A 21205-nucleotide genomic window follows, 5' to 3' on the forward strand; every position below is an offset into this window, starting at 1 on the left:
CTCTTCATCTCAGAACAGCTTACAATCTCCTTTATCTTCTCCCCCCACAACAGACACCCTGTGAGGTGGGTGGGGCTGAGGGAGCTCTCACAGCAGCTGCCCTTTCAAGGACAGCTCTGCGAGAGCTATGGCTGACCCAAGGCCATTCCAGCAGGTGCAAGTGGATGAGTGGGGAATCAAGCCTGGTTCTCCCATATAAGAGTCTCTGCACTTAACCACTACACCAAGCTAGCTCTCTAAAAACAACCCAACCCTTCTGCTGCTGCGGGGTTTTTTTTTTGATACTCAGCCAGAAAGATAATGTAAGAGGTGGGAAATCACTTTAAAAGAGAACAGGTGAGGGGAGACTAAATATCTGCTATTTTGAAGGTCAGTTTAAAACAGCTGGTGCTTTAATGCTTGAGGATGTAAGTGCTGAAGGTGAAACCTGATAAGAGATTTATAAAACCACGAGTGGTGGGGAAGAAACAGATGTGGGGGGGGGGGGAAATTTACTAAAAAAAACCCAGGATCGACCAGTAAAACCATTATGTAGGGTGTGTTCCAGCAGTAATGGGCACAAGTAAAAGAGAGAAAGAGCACCCTTTGGAGGCATGGATACCTGCAGAATCCACACGTACGTGAAAGCTTATACCCAAAATAAAACTTTGTTGCTCTTGCCAGTGGACTCTAACTTCGTTCTGCTGCTTCAGACCAACACGACTACCCAGGGCTTTTTTTTGCAGCAGGAACTCCTTTGCATATTAGGCCACACACCTGGATGTAGCCAATCCTCTGGAGCTTACAGCAGAACCTGTAAACAATGTTCCCTCTAAGCTGCAGAGTTTTGTCAGCCAAAATTCTACTTTGTGAGCTACTGGCATGAAAGTTGTGAGCTACTGCATAAATTATTGTGTTCTGGGGCCATTTTTCTTTAGCTAAGACAAAAAGGTGTGAGCTGGAGGCTAAAAATCTGTGAGCTAGCTCATGCTAACTCAGCTTAGAGGGAACACTGCCTATAAGCTCTTGGAGGATTGGCTACATCAGGGGTGTGTGGCCTAATATGCAAAGGAGTTCCTGCTACAAAAAAAAAGCCCTGCGGCTACCCACCCAAATCGACAAGCAAAAGAGTTCGTTTTCAGAATGTTCGTGCCAACTCCTATTGATTTTCAGGCACCTTGATGAGGCACTGGAATATTTGTGATCCTCAAATATGTGGGCATGAGAGAGACTCCTTTGGATGCGCCACAGTTCTGAATTCAAGCGGAACAGCTATTTGCAAACAGTAGCCTGGGGGAAGGGTACGTCTGAAGCCACATTGGACATGCGGATACCTGAAGCTGCCTTATACTGAATCAGACCACCGGTGCATTGAGATCAGTATTGTTCATTCACACAGGCAGCAGTTCTCAGGCAAAGGTCTTTCACATCTCCTCCTACCTGATCTTTTTAACAAGGATTGAACCTGGGACCCTTCTGCATGCAAAGCGGATGCTCTGCCCCTGAGCCACCCTGCCTTCTTCCTGATCCAAACTGGGCTCCTCCATCTTGCTCCTTAGCAGCAACAACAACAAACTCTCCCTCAAGAGCCAGTTACAGTTTGTCTCCCATCTCGCCCAGTTCGGAAATGACGTACTTTTCTTCTAGAGTTCCTGTTGGAAGGCATCCAGTGAAGCCGATGGGCAGGAGGTTCAGGACGGAAAAAAAAAAGGAAATACCACTTTGCACAGAGAGTGATTAAAATGTGGACATTGCTGCCAGAGGATGTTGTGACGGCCACAGGAATGAACAGCTTTTAAAAGGGGATCAGGTAGATCAATGGAGTATAAGTCTATCAGTAGCCACTAGCCTTGATGAAAGAGCAAGAGCTCCACATTCATAGGCACTAAACCTCCGAATCCAGGAGCCAGGAGGAAACATAAGGGTCTATGCCCTGTTGCTGACCCTCCAGAGGAACTAGTTGGTCACTTGGTGAGACAGGATGCTCCAAGGATCAGATGGACTCCTGGTCTCATCCCACACGGCTCTTCTTATGTTCTTATGAGTCAGCTACTCATGCTTGAGAGAACAGGCCAAAGACTTATGGTACATCTGAGACCAAGCAAAAAGGGAGTACTACTTCTGAAGTTTAGTGTAGAGGTTAAGTGTGCGGCCTCTTATCTGGGGGAACCAGGTTTGATTCCTCACTCCTCCACTTGCAGCTGCTGGAATGGTCTTGGGTCAGCCATAGCTCTCGCAGAGTTTTCCTTGAAAAGGGTAGCTTCTGGGAGAGCTCTCTCAGCCCCACCCACCTCACAGGGTGTCTTGTTGTGGGGGAAGAAGATAAAGGAGATTGTAAGCCACTCTGAGACTCTGATTCAGAGAGAAAGGTGAGAGTATAAATCTGCAGTCTTCTTCTTGGGCACAATGCCACAAAAGCCGCTAGCCCAGACAGTCTTTACAATGGCTGGAGGAACAGACCAACAATAACCACCGTAGCAGTCAAAAGAGACTTCTGGGTTGGACCCTGCAGTTTTGTTCTGCTGATGATGGCCCATTCCCCTCTACAGCTCCTGCACCATGGAGAAAGAGCACTCCTTGGAGGCACGGATACCTGCAGGATATGCCTTTCAGTTTTTCCACCAAATGTGGGGAACTAACCCATGCTCAGAGCTGCTCACTCATCTTTTTAAGGTGCCTCAGTGGCCACTGGATGTTAGTTGGGATGGCCGCTGGAATGAACAGCTTTTAAAAGGGGACCAGACAGATTAATGGAGAATAAGTCTATCAATGTCTACTAGCAGAACTGGATGTGGGACCACTGACCCGATACAAAATTCCCTATTTGGGTTCTTTCCTCATAGAATCACAGAGTTGGAAGGGGCCCTCAAGGTCATCTAGTCCAACCCCCTAAGTGCAGGAGGATCAGCCTAGAGCATCCTCACAAGAGACCAGTTTCCTCGTATTACTTGGGGAAGAGCAGAGGCATTAATGCGATTCATCAGTTTAGAAATGATGGATTTTGAAAAGACCAGGTTTGCACTATAAGCTGGCTCACTTTGGAAGAAGTTTCTGTACCGCCTGCCTGTTGGCAAACACGGCTACGGTGGAAAACATCAGCAAGTCGCAGATGACATGTGGCAGGGGTGTCGAACATGCAGCCCAGGGGCCGAATGCTCCTATCAGGCCCCCGAGCAACTGGCTGTCATCTGCTTCCTTCTCCCTCTCTCTTGCTTCCTTCTGCATCACAGCTTGCTTTGCCAGGCTTGCTCAATTGCACAGGAGCTACAGAGCAAAACCTCTGTTCTCTCCATTGGCTGAGGCTCCTCCCTTGGGGAAGAAGGGGGGAAGGCAGAGCTTGTTTTTCCAGGCTCTCTCAATCGCACAGAGCTACTGAGCCAAGCCTCTCTTCCTTCTATTGGCTGAGGCTCCCCCCCATCCCCTGAGGAAGGAAAGCGCCACAGCTTCCTTTACTCAGTTCCTTGGATCCCATGAGAGAAATACAGAGAAAGCACCTTTAAGACCTTTATAAAGTTTATATCTCTGCTACCTAATCTTAAATAGGTACACACATGGCCTGGCCCGGCCCAACAAGGTCTCATTTATGTCAGATCTGGGCCTCATAACAAATGAGTTCGACAACCCTGATTTATGGTGACCCCCCTCAAGAGGTCTTCAAGGCACAAGAAGTTCAGAGGTGGTTTCCCATTGCCTGCCTCTGCACAGTAACCCTCGGCTTCCTTGGTGGCCTCCCATCCACGTACTAACCAGGGCTGACCCTCTTTAGCTTCTGAGATCTAATGAGATCAGACCAGCCTGCACCTTGAGGAGGAGGAGGAGCCCAACCCCACCCCTGACCAAAGAATGAAAAGAAAAAAAAAACCAGGCTGCCCAATTACACCAGTTGTCAATGTACAGGTATTGGATTACCCAACACAGTCCATTGAAGTGCTCAATAGTTGAGGAATAGAATACCTCATATTCACTGTATGAGTCTGTGCCTCTTCTTTTGAATTTTGTCGGCAGGGCCTGCTCTGCAGAGCCTTTTTTGGTTATGGCCCCTCCAGACTCTGGAATCCCAAAAGCTATCTTATTTTGGAGGGCAGCTGGGATTTCTTCTCCCCAACCGTTCCTGTTTTCAAGTCCATTGTCACTGTTTCTAATTTCCTAACTGCTGGGCCTGACCGTGTGGGTTTTTATGCTTTTAATTAAATCCACCACAGTCCCATAGTAACTGCTTTTTAAATTGCTGTTTTCACTTGTGCTGCTGCCATTCAGATGGGCCTGGTCAGAGTTTTTATAAACACCATAAACTCATCTTTTAATAGTCTTAACAGATTAACTGCATTATACTGCCGTTATTTTCATTAAATCAGTGAACTGAATAAAAGTGAGAGTTTAAACAGAAAAAAAACCCACGATGATGCCACTATTTACTATAATAGTGTACCACGTCCTTCTCTGTAAGCAACAGATCTGCAAACTTTCTGATGAAGACCACAAGCCGTTCATGGCAGAAGATAGGCTAAAGCAGGGGTGTCAAACATGCAGCCCAGGGGCCAAATTAGGCCCCCGAGCAAATGGCTGCCATCTGCTTCCTTCTCCTTCTCTCTTGCTTCCTTCTGCTTGCTTTATTTATTTATCGGACTGCCATCTCATAGGTCCTCATAAATGACCTATAAGATGTTCTCATAGCTTCGTCATAAGTACGCCGTCACTATCTCTCTAGTCGTCTTAATCGCCGTTTCATCGATCGCAGCTCCAGGGTATACCATGGGGTGGATCGTGAACGAGGAGGAAGAGGACGTCGGGGAGCGATCTTGTCGATGGCTGTGGAGTGTTGGCTATTCCAGATCTCTGTAAGCTCATCCAACGAGTCACCAGAGGGCCAGGGATCCCGCAAAGCCATTTGAAACCGCACAGGGTCCATCTGGCTTCGTGGGCGAGCCAAAACTTGCTCACCGCCTAAACAAGGTACAGGTGGAGTATCCACACGGGCCTTCAGGGCATAGTGATCAGACCATGGCACTGCCTCGGCAGAAATCTGATCCATTGCAACTCCCGCCACGAAGATCAGGTCCAACGTGTGCCCCGTTTGATGTGTGGACGTTGTTACATATTGGGAGAGTCCCAGTGCTGCCATGGAAGACACTAGGTCTGCTGTCCAAGTGGAAGCTGCGTCCTCGGCATGGACATTGAAGTCACCCAGGACAATAGGTCGAGGGTACTCCAATGCCCAGCCTGCCACAGCCTCCATCAGGGACGGTAAGGTGGTAGATGGTACACCAGCCAGATTGCCAACCTCTCCCCAACATCCCACATCAGGCCAGCACACTCTATGCCCATGATCTTGGGGGACGGAAGCGCCCTGAAGGAGCAATCCTCCCGTATGAAAAAGGCTACCCTCCCCCTGCCCGCTAGTCCGTGCCTGGTGAAGAACGGAGAACCCCGGCGGGGCTACTTGGGAGAGAGCTACCATCTCCCCGTCCCGCACCCAGGTCTCCGTCACGCAAGCCAGGTCCATGTCCTGCCCGATTAGAAAATCTCGCAGGACTGAGGTCTTATTATTATTTATGGACCTGGCATTGCACAACACCAGGGACGGAGGCGAGTATTTCCACTTGGCCCCCATACCCGCTATCCTTGGGATGGCATGCAGGCTGGAAGGACAGCGAGTTCTCCTGTGTCTCAGTCTCCTTCCATTCCAACCCCGCCTGCTCCCACTGCTGTACATTCTCCTCCCCAGGAGCACTGAAATCCCCTGACCAGACATCTCTTGCCGATGCGTCTTCACTAACTCTCAGATCACCAACAGTACGCAGATCAGCGTATCCTGCTCCCACACCCACTCAACCTGATGCTCTATCAATTAGTTAACTAATTAATATCTTCTATGGCCTAGCTAAAACTAATTCCTGCTACTAATAATTTATTCCAATTAACTTAAACCCTCTCCTCCCACAGTCTATCTAATTAATTAGCAAAATCTACATATCAATTCATTTAGTTAAAATATTCCATTTAGGTCCGTATACAGTCAATTATTAAAATATCAAAAAGAGCAATAGTAATGGGCGGGGTCAATCAGTTGGAAGACGCTAGAGTATACCACAGCAATTAATCTGTTGACTAGAGGACAGTTTTAAAGTGTTGCTGCAGATGTTATAGATTGTTCCTAAAGTGCTGGTACATCTGAGTATTAGAGCATCTTTAAATGTCTTTAAAGTGCTAGTGTAAAGTGCAAGGGCAGCAGTTCTGTTAAAGTAATGGTGTGCGGTACAGGCACCAGCTCTTTTTTAAAGCGCTGGTACAAGATGCAAGGACCACAGTTCTCAAAAACCAGCGGCTCTCACAAGCCAGTGGGTTTCCTCTCTTTCTGCTGGCCGTCAGCCGCACCTTGTTGGGCGTCACAGTGTCCAGGAGGGTAGAGACCCCCCTCAGGCCCCCGGATGCACCGACAATGCGTCTCCCTTCGTGCGGCAGTGGCTTCCGGGCCGGGGTAACCCCTGCCCCCTACTGGGGACTGGGGGCCCCACCCCTCTGACTCTCACCGCACGCCGCCACACACTCTCCGCTGACTCTTTGCCAGCTCCCCTTCAGCCAAGGGCCCAAAGTTCTCGTTTCGCTGTGCCGCCACACCCTGTTGTCACACCTCACTGGTTATTCGCTGCCCTCACCGGCTCACCACTCTTGCCACCCGGATGCTCTCGAGCTCCGGGCCGTAACAGGAACAATTTCCCGCCGCAGGCACAGATCACCGTCGCACCAACTGGCGCTCCGCCGCCACTCGCTGTTGGCTCTGCCGATTCTCCACTCTTGCCGCCCAGTCAATTTCAAACTCCGGGCCGTGGCTGCAGAAGCTTCCCGCCATGGGCAAAGGCCAGTGCTGCTCCCCCGAGCACTCCATTCGGCTGTTCTCACAGCCGGTCTCAAAAGTCCCCTCTCTAACTTCCTCAACATACCACTACAAGCAAGTGCACCACCAGACAAGGCTTGCTGATTTGCAAGGCTTGCTCAATCACTCAGGAGCTACAGAGCAAAACCTCTATATTTTCTCCATCGGCTCAGGCTCCTCCTTTGGGGAGAAAGTCGCGTACTGAGCCAAGCCTGTCTTCCTTCTATTGGCTGAGGCTCCTCCCCCCCCGTCCCCTGGGGAAGGAAGGAAACAGCCAGAGCTTCCATGGGAGACATACAAAGAAAGCACCTTTAAGACCAATGAGTGCTAAGGTTTTAAGCAAGTTTTAAGTTTTTTCCACTATATATTTGTGTTTGTGTCCTTGAAAACGTTTATATCTCTGCTACCTAATCTTAAATAGGTACGCACATGGCCCAACAAGGCCTCCTTTACATCAGATCCCCCCCCCCCCTCTCATAACATGAGTTCGACACCCCTGGGCAAAAGTGTACTCGGTAAAGCCCAGCATGGATCTCACAAACGTGGAGACCTAAATGCGCTGCAAAGAGTCGAGCTGCCCAAACACACCAGCAATTTAATATTTGTTTTTCTCCCTCTGCTCCCCCCCCCTCCCCTTAGCGTCCGCTCACCGCTTCGCATGCTGCATCGAGGGAGGAAAAATTACTGGAACCTGGAAAAGGGCCTGCAGCGAAAACCGGGCGGCTGCCAGGTATCGGGTTACCCCACGCAGGTCTATTTACGGCATCTCCTGCCGTATGATTCGAACGGAGGAGCGACAGCTGGTTCTGCAGCTGCCCCATATATGTAGAAGACCAACACAGCTGCTTCGTCTGCCAGGATTCCAGGAGCCGGCCTCATCATCCTTTATGAGCCAGCGAGACGCACGAGGGGTCGAGCCGTGGAGGCGGGATGGTGTGACAATGCAGTTAGCAGGCCCGGCCCATTCCTGGCAAGGGCCCTCTCTCAGACTCAGGCCCAGAGTGCCTTCAACTAAAACCAGACGGTTGGCTATTCTAGGAGATTCGGCAGTAAGGAAGAGGAAAGGGGCTGGGAATTATGAGGAAAGGGGCTGAGAACAAAACGGCTGATGTGGTAATGCCTCCGTATGAGTCAGGGGTGGCCGAACTGCGGCTCGGGAGCCACACGTGGCTCTTTCGCACATATTGTAGGGCCCTCGAACCCCCCACTGCCCCATCAGCCAGCTTGGAGAAGGCATTTCTCTCTTTAAAGCACTCCTCCAAGAGGAGTATTCTCATTGGAGAATGCATTTCAAATTAAAGTTGCTTTCTTTCCACCTCTCTCCTCCCTTCCCCACTCCACCTATTTTCCTTCCTTCCTTCCTTCCTTCCTTCCTTCCTTCCTTCCTTCCTTCCTTCCTTCCTGTTTGGTGTAATAGTTAAGTGTGCGGACTCTTATCTGGGAGAACAGAGTTTGATTCCCCACTCCTCCACTTGCAGCTGCTGGAATGGCCTTGGGTCAGCCATAGCTCTTGCAGAGTTGTCCTTGAAAGGGCAGCTTCTGGGAGAGCTCTCTCAGCCCCACCCACCTCACAGGGTATCTGTTGTGAGGGAAGAAGATAAAGGCGATTGTAAGCTGCTCTGAGACTCTGATTCTGAGAGAAGGGTAGGGTATAAATGTACAGTCTTCTCCCTCCCGGCTCTCAAACATCTGATGTTTATTCTATTTGGCTCTTACATTAAGCAAGTTTGGCCACCCCTGGTATAGATCTGTAGTACGACCTCATTTTATTATGATTATTATTTATTGCATTTGATGAATTGCCCTATCCCAGCTAGTGCCAGGCTCTGGGGAATGTACAACATTAAAAAATCAGTTACATTAAAAAGATTACAAACCCTGATGGCGTCTTAAATGTGCTCTTATTCAGTCATTACATCACATTAGGGGTGGGGGGATCCCCCCAAGAGGGGGTGGGGAGGGAAAAAAAGTATTTGGAATACTGTGGGCAGTTCTGGTCACTGTATCTCAGAAAGGACACTGAAGAGCTGGGGAAAGTAACATAGAAGGGCAAGCAAGATGATTAGGGGGACTGAAGCACCTTCCCCAGGAGAAAAGGCTGAAGAGACTGGGGCTTTTGGGCTTAGAAAAGAGATTACTAAGGAGGGACATGATAGAGGTTTCTAAAATGATGCATGGGATGGAGAGAGCTGACAAAGAGAACTTTTTCTCCCCTTCCCAAAATAGCAGAACAAAATCAACCAGTATCATAATGCCCCTGTATAAATCGATGGTGTGGTCTCATTTGGAATATTGTGTACAATTCTGGTCACCGCACCTCAAAAAGAATATTATAGCATTGGGAAAAGTCCTGAAAAGGGCAAACTAGAATAATTAAAGGTTTGGAACACTTTTCCTATGAAGAAAGGTTAAAATGCTTGGGGCTCTTTAGCTTGGAGAAACGTCGACTGCGGGGTGACATGATAGAGGTTTACAAGATTATGCATGGGATGGAGAAAGGAGATAAGTGCTTTTCTCCCTTTCTCACAATACAAGAACTCGTGGGCATTCAAGGAAATTGCTGAGCAGTTGGGTTAGAATGGATAAAAGGAAGTACTTCTTCACCCAAAGGGTGATTAACATGTAGAATTCACTGCCACAGGAGGTGGTAGCGGCTACAAGCTTCAAGAGGGGATTGGATAAAAATATGGAGCAGAGGTCCATCAGTGGCTATTAGCCACAGCATATTATTGGAAATGTCTGGGGCAGTGATACTCTGTATTCTTGGTGCTTTTTTGTGGGGGGGGGGAGCAAAGTGGAAGGGCTTCTAGCTCCACTTGTGAACCTCCTGATGGCACTTGAGGGTTTTTTTGGCCACTGTGTGACACAGAGTGTTGGACTGGATGGGCCATTGGCCTGATCCAACATGGCTTCTCTTATGTTCTTAGAACTCAAAGGCTTCCAATAAAGCTGATGGGCAGTAGGTTCAGGACGGAAAAAAGGAAATACTACTTTACGGACAGAATGAATATAATGTGGAATTTGCTGCCAGAAGATGTCGCAGGGATAAACAGCTTTCAAAGAGGATTTGAAAGATTCATGGAGGATAGGTCTGTCAATGGCTACTAGCCCTGGTGACTGAGGGGAACCTTCATGTTCAGAGACACTAATCTTCTGAATCCCACAGCCAAGAGGCAACATCAGGGGAATGCCTCGGCCTCTATGTCCTGTTGGCCCTCCAGAGGAACTGTTTGGCCCCTGTGTGAGACAGAAGGCTGGACCAAATGGACTACTGGTCTGATCCAGCAGGGCTCTTACGTTTTAATGAAAGCCTCAGCTTTAATGCCCTGTTGTTGGCCCTCCAGAGGAACTGTTTGGCCCCTGTGTGAGACAGGAGGCTGGACCAGATGGACTATTGGTTTGATCCAGCAGGGCTCTTATGTTTTAATTAAGGCCTCGACCTTAATGCCCTGTGGTTGGCCCTCCAGAGCAACTGACTGGCCACTGTGTGAGGCATGAAGCTGGACTAGATGGACCACTGGTCTGATCCAGCAGGGTTCTTCTGATGTTCTCAGGAAAGGGGGAAACAGACCAAGCTCACCCCCCCTCCTTTATATGCAAAGAGCTTTTCCCAACACCAGATCTTACACTGTTTTTAGAATGTTGTTTTCCGCCCTGAGCCCATCCTTGGAAAAGGGCGGACTATGAATTACCTGAATGAATGAATGAATGAATGAATGAATGAATGAATGAATGAATGAAGCAGCTCAGAATGGGAGTCAGATTCCTCATAAAGCAAGAATATGCGCATGCATCTCCCCTTGTTTTTAATTCCGGAATTATTTTGCAGCGAATGCAACCCAAAAACAAAGATCAGCATCTGTATGCTCACTTCAGTGGGCGCAGTAGTTTCCCAAGGAGCAACGCTGCAAGACAATCAGACCTGACCTCACGGACAGACTGCCACTGGAAACCCACGCCCACTACCTATAAGGAAGCTTCAGGAATGGAACCAGTAATGTGACTAAATCCCAACACGAATGTTGGCTCAACCACCTGCCCATAGTAGCTATCAGAGTCGTTCTTAGCAAGTACGGTGGCGTAAGAGGTGATAACAGGATTGAAAGCTGCTGTTGTGAAGTCTTCTCTTCACAACACCATCAAATGTTGCTTCTGCTGAGAACATACACATGAACATATGAAGCTGCCTTCTACTGAATCAGACCCTCGGTCCATCAAAGTCAGTACTGTCTACTCAGACGGGCAGTGGGTCTCTAGGGTCCCAAGCTGAGATTTTTCATGCCTATTTGCCTGGACCCTTTTTTGGAGATGCCAGGGATTGAACCTGGGACCTTCTGCTTACCAAGCAGATGCTCTACCACTGAGCCACTGTCCCTCCCTTAAACAGCCTCATTGGATCAGCTCTGGACCCTACCTAAATTTCACATCCTGCTTTCCACAGAATCCAAACAGAAGCTTCCGAGAGGCCTGCAACCAGAGGAGGAACTATTCCCCGCTAGCCTTATGCCACTCTCTCACTCCTTTTCCCCGCGGGGCCTCTGTTGGATTTCACAAGATTCTCTAAAACTGGTTTCTGTTTGCCATGCGAGAAAGGAGAAGTGAGCTGCAACCCCAGGGCAGATAGTGTGAAATCCAACGGAAGCCCCGCAGAGAAGAGAAGCGTGAGAGCGACATAAGGCTAGTGGGGAATCGGTGAAGGAGACAGCAGCCCCCTCCTGCTTTTTTGCTGTTTCCTTAACACTCAGTTTCAGGGGAGTCTGCATACAGTTACCATATTTTTCGCACCATAAGATGCACTTCTCCCTCCAAAAAAAAGTGGGGGGGAAAGGGTGTGCGTCTTATGGAGCGAAGGTACTGGTACCTTCCTTCCGGGGGGGGGGGGGGATCTGCTGCCTCCGATCCCGGCGCTTCCTCCGTGCCTGCCTGCCTGGCTCCAGCTCTGATGCTTACAGCAAGCGCCAGGATCACTCCCTCTGCCCTCCGATCCCGGCGCTTGCTATAAGCATCAGAGCTGAAGCCAGGCAGGCAGGCACGGAGGAAGCACCCACCCCCTCTGCAAACTCAGTGCTTTGCGAGTGCCAGCTGTGGAGAGGGCAGCGTGCTTCCTCCCTGCCTGCCTGCCTGGCTTCAGCTCTGATGCTTACAGCAAGCGCCGGGATCAGAGGGCAGAGGGAGTGATCCTGGCGCTTGCTGTAAGCGTCAGAGCTGGAGCCAGGCAGGCAGGCGTGGGGAAAGTGCCGGGATCGGAGGCAGCGGATCGCCCCCCAGGAGGAAGGTGTGTCCTATCGTCTGGAGCGCCTTATGATGCGAAAAATACGGTAATCTAAAGGCTAACCAGTCCAAGACCTGCTTAGCCTCACACAAAGCGTCGTATGTCTTCCGTTCCCCTTCCACAGGGGCCAGATGTCAGCCCCTGTACTGAGAGGGTCTACTGTAAGCTCTTGGAGGACTGGCTACATCGGGGTGTGTGGCCTAATATGCACAGGAGTTCCTGCTACACACAAAAAAAAGCCCTGCGTTTCTGTTCCAGTAGCACTTTAAGAGTCCAACAAGATTTTGGGGCATAAGCTTTTTAAAGTCAAAGCTCCCTTTGTCAAGTATCCAACAGAGAGAGGACTCTTGAAAGCTCTGAGTGCGTTGCGCCATCAAATCACATCCGACTTATGGTGACCCGATGAACCAATGTCCTCCAAAACATCCTGTCATTAACTGCCTTGCTTAGGTCTTGCAAACTGTGGGATGTGGCTTTCTTTATAGCAGCGGTGGCCAAACTTGCTTAAGCCACATAAACGTCAGATGTTTGAGGACGGAAGGAAGGAAGGAAATAGATGGGGAAGGGAAGGGTGAAAGAAAGCAACTTTAAAGGCATTCTCCAAGCCACTGGATTTCAAGAGAGCAACGCCTTCTCCAAAGCAGCCGATGGGGTGGTGGAGGCTTCAAGAGCCACACAGTTTGTGTGAAAGAGCCACAGTTTGGCCACCACTGCTTTATAAGATCAATTCATCTCCTGTTGGATTTTCCTCTTTTCCAGATGCCTTCTACTTTTCCTAGCATTATTGCCTTTTCCAGTGACTCTTGTCTTCTTGTAATGCACAATAGCCTCAGTTTAGACGTTTCAGCTTTTAGGGAAGAGTTCAGGCTCAATTTGATCTAGAACCCACTTACCCCTCCCCTGCCCCAAAAAAGATCTTGTTGGTGTCTAAGGCGTGACTGGACTCTACACCAACAAGAAAGGGTGCTTCGTATCAAAAATGCTGATACGAACACATCAGAATCAGGCATAAGAAAGCCTGACCTGGATAACGCAGGCTAGCTTGATCGTGTCAGAAATCGGAAGCTAAGCAGAGTCAGTGATGGCTACTATCCGGCTGGAAGACCTCCAAGAATATCAGGGTCATGACGTGGATGCAGGCAATGGCAAATCACCTCTGAATGTCTCTTGCCTTGAAAATCCTATGGGGTCACCATAGGACAGGTTCATGGAAGATAAGTATCGATGGTAACCAGCCATGGAGGAGAAGTCTATTGATGGTAACTAGTCACTGAGGGGAACCTCCACATTCAGAGGCACAAAACCTCTGAATCCCACAGCCAGGAGGGCAACATCAGGGAAAGGCCTCAGCCTCTATGCCCTGTAGGTCCTCCAGACGAACTGGTGGGCCACTGTGTGAGACAGAATGCTGGACTAGATGGGCCACTGGTGTGATCCAGCAGGGCTTTTCTGATGTTCTAATGAAGGCCTCGGCCTCTATGCCCTGTTGTTGGCCTTCCAGAGGAACTGGCTGGCCACTGTGTGAGACAGGATGCTGGAGTAGATGGACCCCTGGTCTGATCCAGCAGGGCTCTTCTAATGAAGGCCTCGGCCTCTCTGCCCTGTTGTTGGCCCTCCAGAGGGACTGGTTGGCCACTGTGTGAGACAGGATGGTGGAGTAGATGGACCCCTGGTCTGATCCAGCAGGGCTCTTCTAATGAAGGCCTCAGCCTCTCTGCCCTGTTGTTGGCCCTCCAGAGGGACTGTGTGAGACAGGATGCTGGACTAGATGGACCACTGGTCTGATCCAGCAGGACTCTTGTGATGTTCTTATGAAGGTCTTGGTTTCTATGTCTGTTGTTGGCCCTCCAGATGAACTGGATGGCCACTGTGTGAGACAGGATGCTGGACTAGATGGACCACTGGTCTGATCCAGCAGGACTCTTGTGATGTTCTTATGAAGGTCTTGGTTTCTATGTCTGTTGTTGGCTCTCCAGATGAACTGGATGGCCACTGTGTGAGACAGGATGCTGGACTAGATGGACCACTGGTCTGATCTAGCAGAGCTCTTTTTAAGTTCTTATGAAGGCCTCTGTGCCCTGTTGTTTGCCCTCCAGAGGAACTGGAGGGCAAACAACTGAAGCATGATGCTGGACTAGATGGACCACTGGTCTGATCCAGCAGGGCTCTTTTGATGGGGAAGGCCTTAATGCTTATCAGGGGAAGGCCTCAATGCCCCGTTGTTGTCCCTCCAGAGGAACTGGTTGTCCGCTGTGTGAGACAGCATGCTGGACTAGATGGACCACTGGTCTGATCCAGCAAGTCTCTCCTTATGTCAGCTGTGTCTTGACAGTAAAAAAAATAGCAAAAAGAAGAAGTAAGGAATACTTTTTATCTCTGTCTCTTTCTCTCTCTGCCTCAATACTGGCATTTAAGGGTTCTCATCCAGCCGTGATTTACGGCACAAGGTAGGGTGAATAGAAGGTCAGAGGAGAAAAAGGTCATTTCGACTTAAAAATAAGCAGCTCTGTCAGGTAGAGAGCCAAGAGCTCCCAAACAGCTGCGAGGGTGGAATTTACAAGGGAAGGTGCAGCAGCTGTAAACACCCCGGTGACCGATGATGCCTCCGACACATCAAAGGCCGTGCTGGGCAGCCGCTGCCGTCTATGTACCAAATTCCTGCATGGCCCTAAAACAACTATGCGGCAACTGTACAAACAGGCTCACAGGCCCAGCTCCAATTACAAACAGATGACAGGGCGGTAAGCCCCACTTCTTTCTCTCTATCTCTCCCTTACCCCCCCCCCCCTTTCCCCAGGCTGGGTGACTTCATGTACTCAGGGACATTGGCTCACATGCCGTCCGGATGGTTTGAATGCTAAGCCATCACCGGAGGCCTTTGGGGCTATTGGTTGGAGACGCTGCAAAACCACACAACAAGCCGGGTAATGAGAAGTTAGGGACGGAACACGGCATAACAAGATTCAGAAAACTATTAAGGAGAAAAAGAAGAAGAGCTGGTTTTTATACACCGCTTTATATATCGATCTCAAGGAGTCTCAAAGCCAGGGCCGGCACATGGGAGTAGGCAATTGCCTAGGTGCCAGCTCCCAACAGGGGCGCAGGGCAGGCGCCCCCCCTGCTTGCTCGGGCTGTCCCTGAGCCACCGAGCTGTCCCCGAGCTCGGAGAACGCTGAAGCCTGAAAGCACCGCTTGTTGTTTCTTGGTGCTGAGGGCCGGAAGGATTCCCCCACCCCTCAGCGCCGAGAAACAACAGCACTTCAGTGACTGATGTGATGATGTCCCCTCTGGGTGATGTCATCACCCCGTGTGCACGAAAATTTTCCCCCGTGGGTCCCCCCGAGTCTCAGAGCACCTCACAATCTCCTTTACCTTCCCCTCCCCCACAACAGACACCCTGTGAGGTAGATGAAGATATTGGATTTATATCCTACCCTCCACTCCAAAGAGTCTCAGAGCGGCTCACAATCTCCTTTACCTTCCCCTCCCCCACAACAGACACCCTGTGAGGTAGATGAAGATATTGGATTTATATCCTACCCTCCACTCCAAAGAGTCTCAGAGCGGCTCACAATCTCCTTTACCTTCCCCTCCCCCACAACAGACACCCTGTGAGGTAGATGAAGAGATTGGATTTATATCCCGCCCTCCACTCCGAAGAGTCTCAGAGCGGCTCACAATCTCCTTTACCTTCCCCTCCCCCACAACAGACACCCTGTGAGGTAGATGAAGATATTGGATTTATATCCCGCCCTCCACTCCGAAGAGTCTCAGAGCGGCTCACAATCTCCTTTCCCTTCCCCCCCCCACACACAACAGACACCCTGTGAGGTAGATGAAGATATTGGATTTATATCCTGCCCTCCACTCCGAAGAGTCTCAGAGCATTTCACAATCTCCGTTTAGTTCAACTGCAGCTGCGCAAGGCGACCGAAAATCAACGTACCTCCGGCGCGAGATACTCCGGCGTGCCGCAGAAAGTCTTCATCGTCGCTCCGTCCTTGATCCCTTCTTTGCACAACCCGAAATCCGTTATCTTTATGTGCCCGTCTTTGTCCAGCATCAAGTTTTCCAACTTAAAAAAATAAATAAAAATTTAAAATCGCATTAAAGAAGGCGGCTCATCGCTGGACGGACGACGCAGAAATCTCGAGCGTGTGTTTGAAACAGTCACTCTCTATGCTTTCTTAGAATGCCCCCCCCTTCTCCCCACTGTCCTGCTGCTGAAGTTATGTCTCCTTTCATGTTAACCAAGTAGTTTCACCTCTTTGTATTTATTTATTATTTACTGACTCACCCTCCCCTACTACCATGCAGGACAAGTAACAATATTTTCATAATAACCACCGTAAATGAATTTAAACAATTCTTAAAATACTAGTCATAACAACAAATGACACAAAACAATACAATTAAAGCCTATCTGGGAAGATATGGTTGCATGAAGAAGAAAAAGAAGACTGTAGATTTATACCCTGCGCTTTTCTCTGAATCAGAGTCTCAGAGCGGCTTACAATCTCCTTTATCTTCTTCCCCCACAACAGACACCCTGCGAGGTGGATGGGGCTGAGAGAGCTCTCCCATAAGCTGCCCTTTTCAGGACAGTTCTGCAAGAGCTATGGCTGACCAAGGCCATTGCAGCAGCTGCAAGTGGAGGAGTGGGGAATCATACCTGGTTCTCCCAGATAAGAGTTCGCGCACTTAATCACTACACCAAACCGGCTCTCAAAACTGGAGAGAGGCAGGAAAAGAGGTGACAAAGGGCCCAATCAGATAGAGCTGTCAGTCTCATCCATCAGAAGCTTTACTTATAGGCCTAGTGGAACAGCTCTGTTTTGCAGGCCCTGTGAAACTGTAATGGACAAGGCTGTAGCCAACAGGGGCGGGGCACAGGGGCAGTGCCCCCTATAGACTCTGCTGCACCCTCCCCCATTGGGTGCCCCACCATTTGTGCCCCCTCTGATGGCTATGGCCCTGGTAACAGATCTTGCAAGGCCCGGATCTCAAGCTGGGACAGCATCCCACTAGGCTAGGCCCAAAAAGGCTCTGGTTCTGGTCAAAGTTAGTCGAATGCTTCTAGTTTCGGGGATTTGACTTGGGACCTTCTGCATGCCAAGCAGAGGCTCATCCACCGAGCCAAGACCCCTCCTCAAGTTAAACAGGGCAGAAAGACAGGTTGCTTACCTGTAACTGTAGATCTTCGAGTGGTCATCTGTGCATTCACACTCATGGGATAGAGCGCCTGCGCCGATCCCCGAATCGGTACCTGAAAAGCCCGGGATTTTTCCGCGCTCGGCGCCAATGGGCATACGCAGGCATCCCAGTACGCATGCTCACCGGCACCAGCACGGGGATCCCGCCAGTTCCTTCCTGACCGCTGGAAGGCCCTACTGGAGGGAGACCGTCAGCAGTGGGGAAGGAGGGCGGGAAGTGTGAATGCACAGATGACCACTCGAAGATCTACAGTTACAGGTAAGCAACCTGTCTATCTTCTTCGTGGTCTCTGTGCTTCACACTCATGGGAGACTAGCAAGCAAGACATACCTGGAGGCGGGAAGACGGTCAACCGGAAGAAACAGCTTGCAACACCGCAGTTCCCAACCGAGTCCTCTGCTGAGCATGCACGTCCAGCGTGTAGTCCTTCATGAAGGCATGCGGAGAAGACCAGGTGGCAGCCTTGCGGACGTCAGTAAGGGACATGCCTCTCAGGAACGCCACTAACGTGGCCATCGCTCTGGTGGAGTGTCCACGAACAGGTCCAGGTAACGGCTTCTTTGCCAAATAACAGAGTTTAATCGTCTCCGTGAGCCATTTTGAGAGCCTCTGAGACGAAATCCTGGAACCTAGCTTGGGAGTAGCGTACGAAACAAAAAGCTGCTTGTCCTTGCAAAAATTCTTTGAACGGTTCAAATAAAACAGCAAAGCACGCTTAATGTCCAAAGCATGCAACCTACGTTCCTCGTCCGAGGAAGGGCTAGGGTAAAAAGTGGGCAACCAAACTTCTAAATTGAGGTGGAACTGAGAGACCACCTTCGGAAGAAAACTAATGTCCAGAGCCAGGGAAACCCCAGCCTCTCGAAAAACAAGATAAGGATAATCACAACGCATCGCCGTGAGCTCCCCAACACGACGCGCTGATGTGATGGCAACCAAAAATGCAGTCTTCCATGACAGGAGCTGCAAAGAGCACATGGCCATTGGCTCAAAAGGGCGACGAGTTAGTTTGTCCAGCACTAACGTCAAGTCCCACAACTGTGGGGGCGATCTTGATGGGGGATGAAGCCTAAACAACCCCTTCAAAAACTTCTTGGACTGAGGGTGTGCGAAAACAGAGTACCACTCCACCTGATCATGGAAAGCAGATATTGCTGCCAAATACACCTTGATGGAGGAAAAAACCAGGCCCACATCCACTAGGGATAACAAAAAATCAAAAACTGCCGACAACCCCACCCAGCTAGGTGAGACTGAAGGGTCAACTAAGAACTTAGTGAATCTCCGCCACTTCCTGTCATAGGAAGCACGGGTGGACAGTTTTCTGCTGTTCATAAGGACGTGCTGGACCCTGTCAGAGAACCCTACTGGTCGATGAACCACGCTGTCAGCTTCAGATGGGGCACGTTGTGATGGAATACATGCCCGCCCTGGGCTGACAGAAGGTCCGGTTCTGCCGGGAACTGGTAGAAGACTCCCCTCAACAGTTGGAGCAGGACCGAGAACCAGTTCTGGCGAGGCCACCAGGGAGTCACCAGGATGCAGCATGGTCTCTCCCTTGCTATTTTGTTGACCACCTTCGTCAACAACGGCAGAGGCGGGAACATGTAGAGGAACCGGCCCTCCCAAGAAAGCAGGAGCCCATCTCCCAGAGAGGCTGGATCCGCTCCCCCTCTGGAACAGAACATGGGGCATTTCTTGTTCTCGGCCGTGGAGAAGACATCCAGCTGCAGGTACCCCCAAAGCTGGAATACAGGCTTTAGAAAACGCCACTGCAGTTCCCACTCATGCGGGGAAGCCCCACCCCTGCTGAGGGAGTCTGCCTGAATGTTGAGGACCCCCAGAAGGTGTGCCGCCTTCACGAAGATGTCGTATTGGAGACACTCCAACCAGAGATCCATCGCCAATGCGCAGAGCTGACGAGACACTGTCCCACCCTGCCTGTTGATGTAGCACAGGGCAGTGGTATTGTCCATAAGTAGCGCTACAGTCTTCCCCGCCACTAAGGAGCGGAAAGAGTGTAGGGCAAAGTGAACTGCCAGCAGTTCTAGATAGTTTATATGGAACTGAGTCAGATTTGGCAGCCACTGGCCCCCCACACACAGGCCTTCCAAGTGGGCCCCCCAACCCCACAAGGAAGCATCTGTGGTGATAGTCACAGTAGAAGGTGGGAGATGGAAGGGAGCTGTTGTTCTCTGACCCCCACCACTGTAGCGTCTGGAGAGTCCCGGATGGGATGATGAACCTCTTTCGAGGTGAGTCTCTGAGTGGGCGAAACTCGCAAAGAAACCCCAACTGTAGGCCTCTCATCCTCAGTTTCGCGAAAAGTAGTACGCTTGTCAACGCTGCCATCAGCCTCAGCATCCATTGAAGCTGCTGTGCTGTGCCCCATTTTCGCCTCTGTAGCAGTTGTACCAGACCGACAATATCCTCTGCTCTCTGCGGAGGCAGGTATGCACGATGCTGGTTCGTATCCAGCAAAGCCCCTATGAACTGCACTGTCCTTGACGGAGTAAGGTGAGATTTCTCCAAATTGACCTGCAACCCCAAGGTGTCGAGAAGACGTAGAGTGATGGCAATGTGCGTTGACAAACTTTCCCTCGACTTTGCCACAAGGAGCCAGTCAATGTATGGAAAAACGACAACTCCCTGGAGACGGAGATGGGCAGCCACAACGCTCATCATCTTCGTAAACACCCGAGGTGCAGTGGTTAGGCCGAATGGAAGGGCTTTGAACTGGAAGTGTTGGGAACCCACTGCAAACTGGAGGAAACGCCTGAACGCCGGATGGGTGCTAACATGGAAGTAGGCATCCTTGAGGTCCAGGGTCGCCATCCAGTCCCCTTGATTGATGAGGGGCAGGATTGTTTGCAGCGTGGACATTCTGAACTTCTGGTACAGAATAAATTTGTTCAGATTCCGGAGATCCATAATTGGTCTTAAGCCCCCGTCCCTCTTGGGGACCAGGAAGTAGAGAGAGTAAAAACCTCCCATCCTTGCCTCCATTGGAACTCTCTCTATGGCTTGTTTCTGTAGGAGGTTGTTCACCTCCGCCAGCAGAGATGGGGACGGGGGAGTGGTGATCACCACGGATTGGTTCGGAATCTGAGCAAACTCTATTTTGTAGCCCTCTTGTATGTTGGACGAAGCCCACCTGTCTGTAGAGATCAACTCCCAGGCAGGCAGGAAAGGGCGGAGGCGGATAGCTGTTGAGCCAGTAGGGGCGATGACGCGTGCCACAGGAAAGTCAAAGGCCCTGCTTCTGAGGGCGAGCACCCTTGGATTTGCCAGTGGCCTGAGAGCCATAGCGGTTCCTGTTGTTGCCTGAGTACGATAGTCTGTCAGGCTGGGTGGAGAGAGGTCGCCATTGCTGTTCGGGCGAGAACTTTTGGTAAGGCTTCTTGGCCCATGGTTTGTGCCACTGCTTCGCCTTGGGAGCCCTGGAGGTGGCCTGCACACCCAGGTTCCTGGAGGTCTTCAGGCTCTTGCCTATTTCTTGCAGTGCACTGTCCGTGGTAGTGCTAAAAAGGCCATCCCCTTCAAAGGGCAAGTCCTCAACAAAAGCCCTAGTGTCCTGCTGCAGGGCTGTTGACCTTAGCCAGGAGTGCCGACGAATGCACACAGCGGATGTGATGGCCTTTGCCGACACGTCCACCATGTGCTTTGCTGCAGCCAATTGTTGCTTGGCCGCAGCAAAGCCTTCTTTCTGCAGCTTCCTGGCAGCAGCCTTTTTGTCCTCGCTCAGGGAAGAAAAGAGAGGGGTGAGTTGTTCCCATACGGAGTATTGGTATTTAGCCATGCAAGTCGCATAGTTAGATACCTTTACTCTTAGGGCCCCTGCGGAGTAGACCTTCCTTCCCATATTG

General features: G+C 50.4%; 1 protein-coding gene across 1 annotated transcript in view; it reads right to left on the reverse strand.

Annotated features, from left to right (window-relative positions):
- Positions 1–21205, reverse strand: part of AKT1 (AKT serine/threonine kinase 1) — a 210764-nt gene that overhangs the window by 26743 nt on the left and 162816 nt on the right. Inside the window, exon 10 of the mRNA XM_060263105.1 lies at positions 16072–16200. Coding sequence (XP_060119088.1) covers positions 16072–16200 — 129 coding nt within the window. The remainder of the gene's footprint in view (positions 1–16071; positions 16201–21205) is intronic.

This window comes from Heteronotia binoei, chromosome 21 (assembly GCF_032191835.1).
Source record: "Heteronotia binoei isolate CCM8104 ecotype False Entrance Well chromosome 21, APGP_CSIRO_Hbin_v1, whole genome shotgun sequence".
NCBI lineage: Eukaryota > Metazoa > Chordata > Lepidosauria > Squamata > Gekkonidae > Heteronotia > Heteronotia binoei.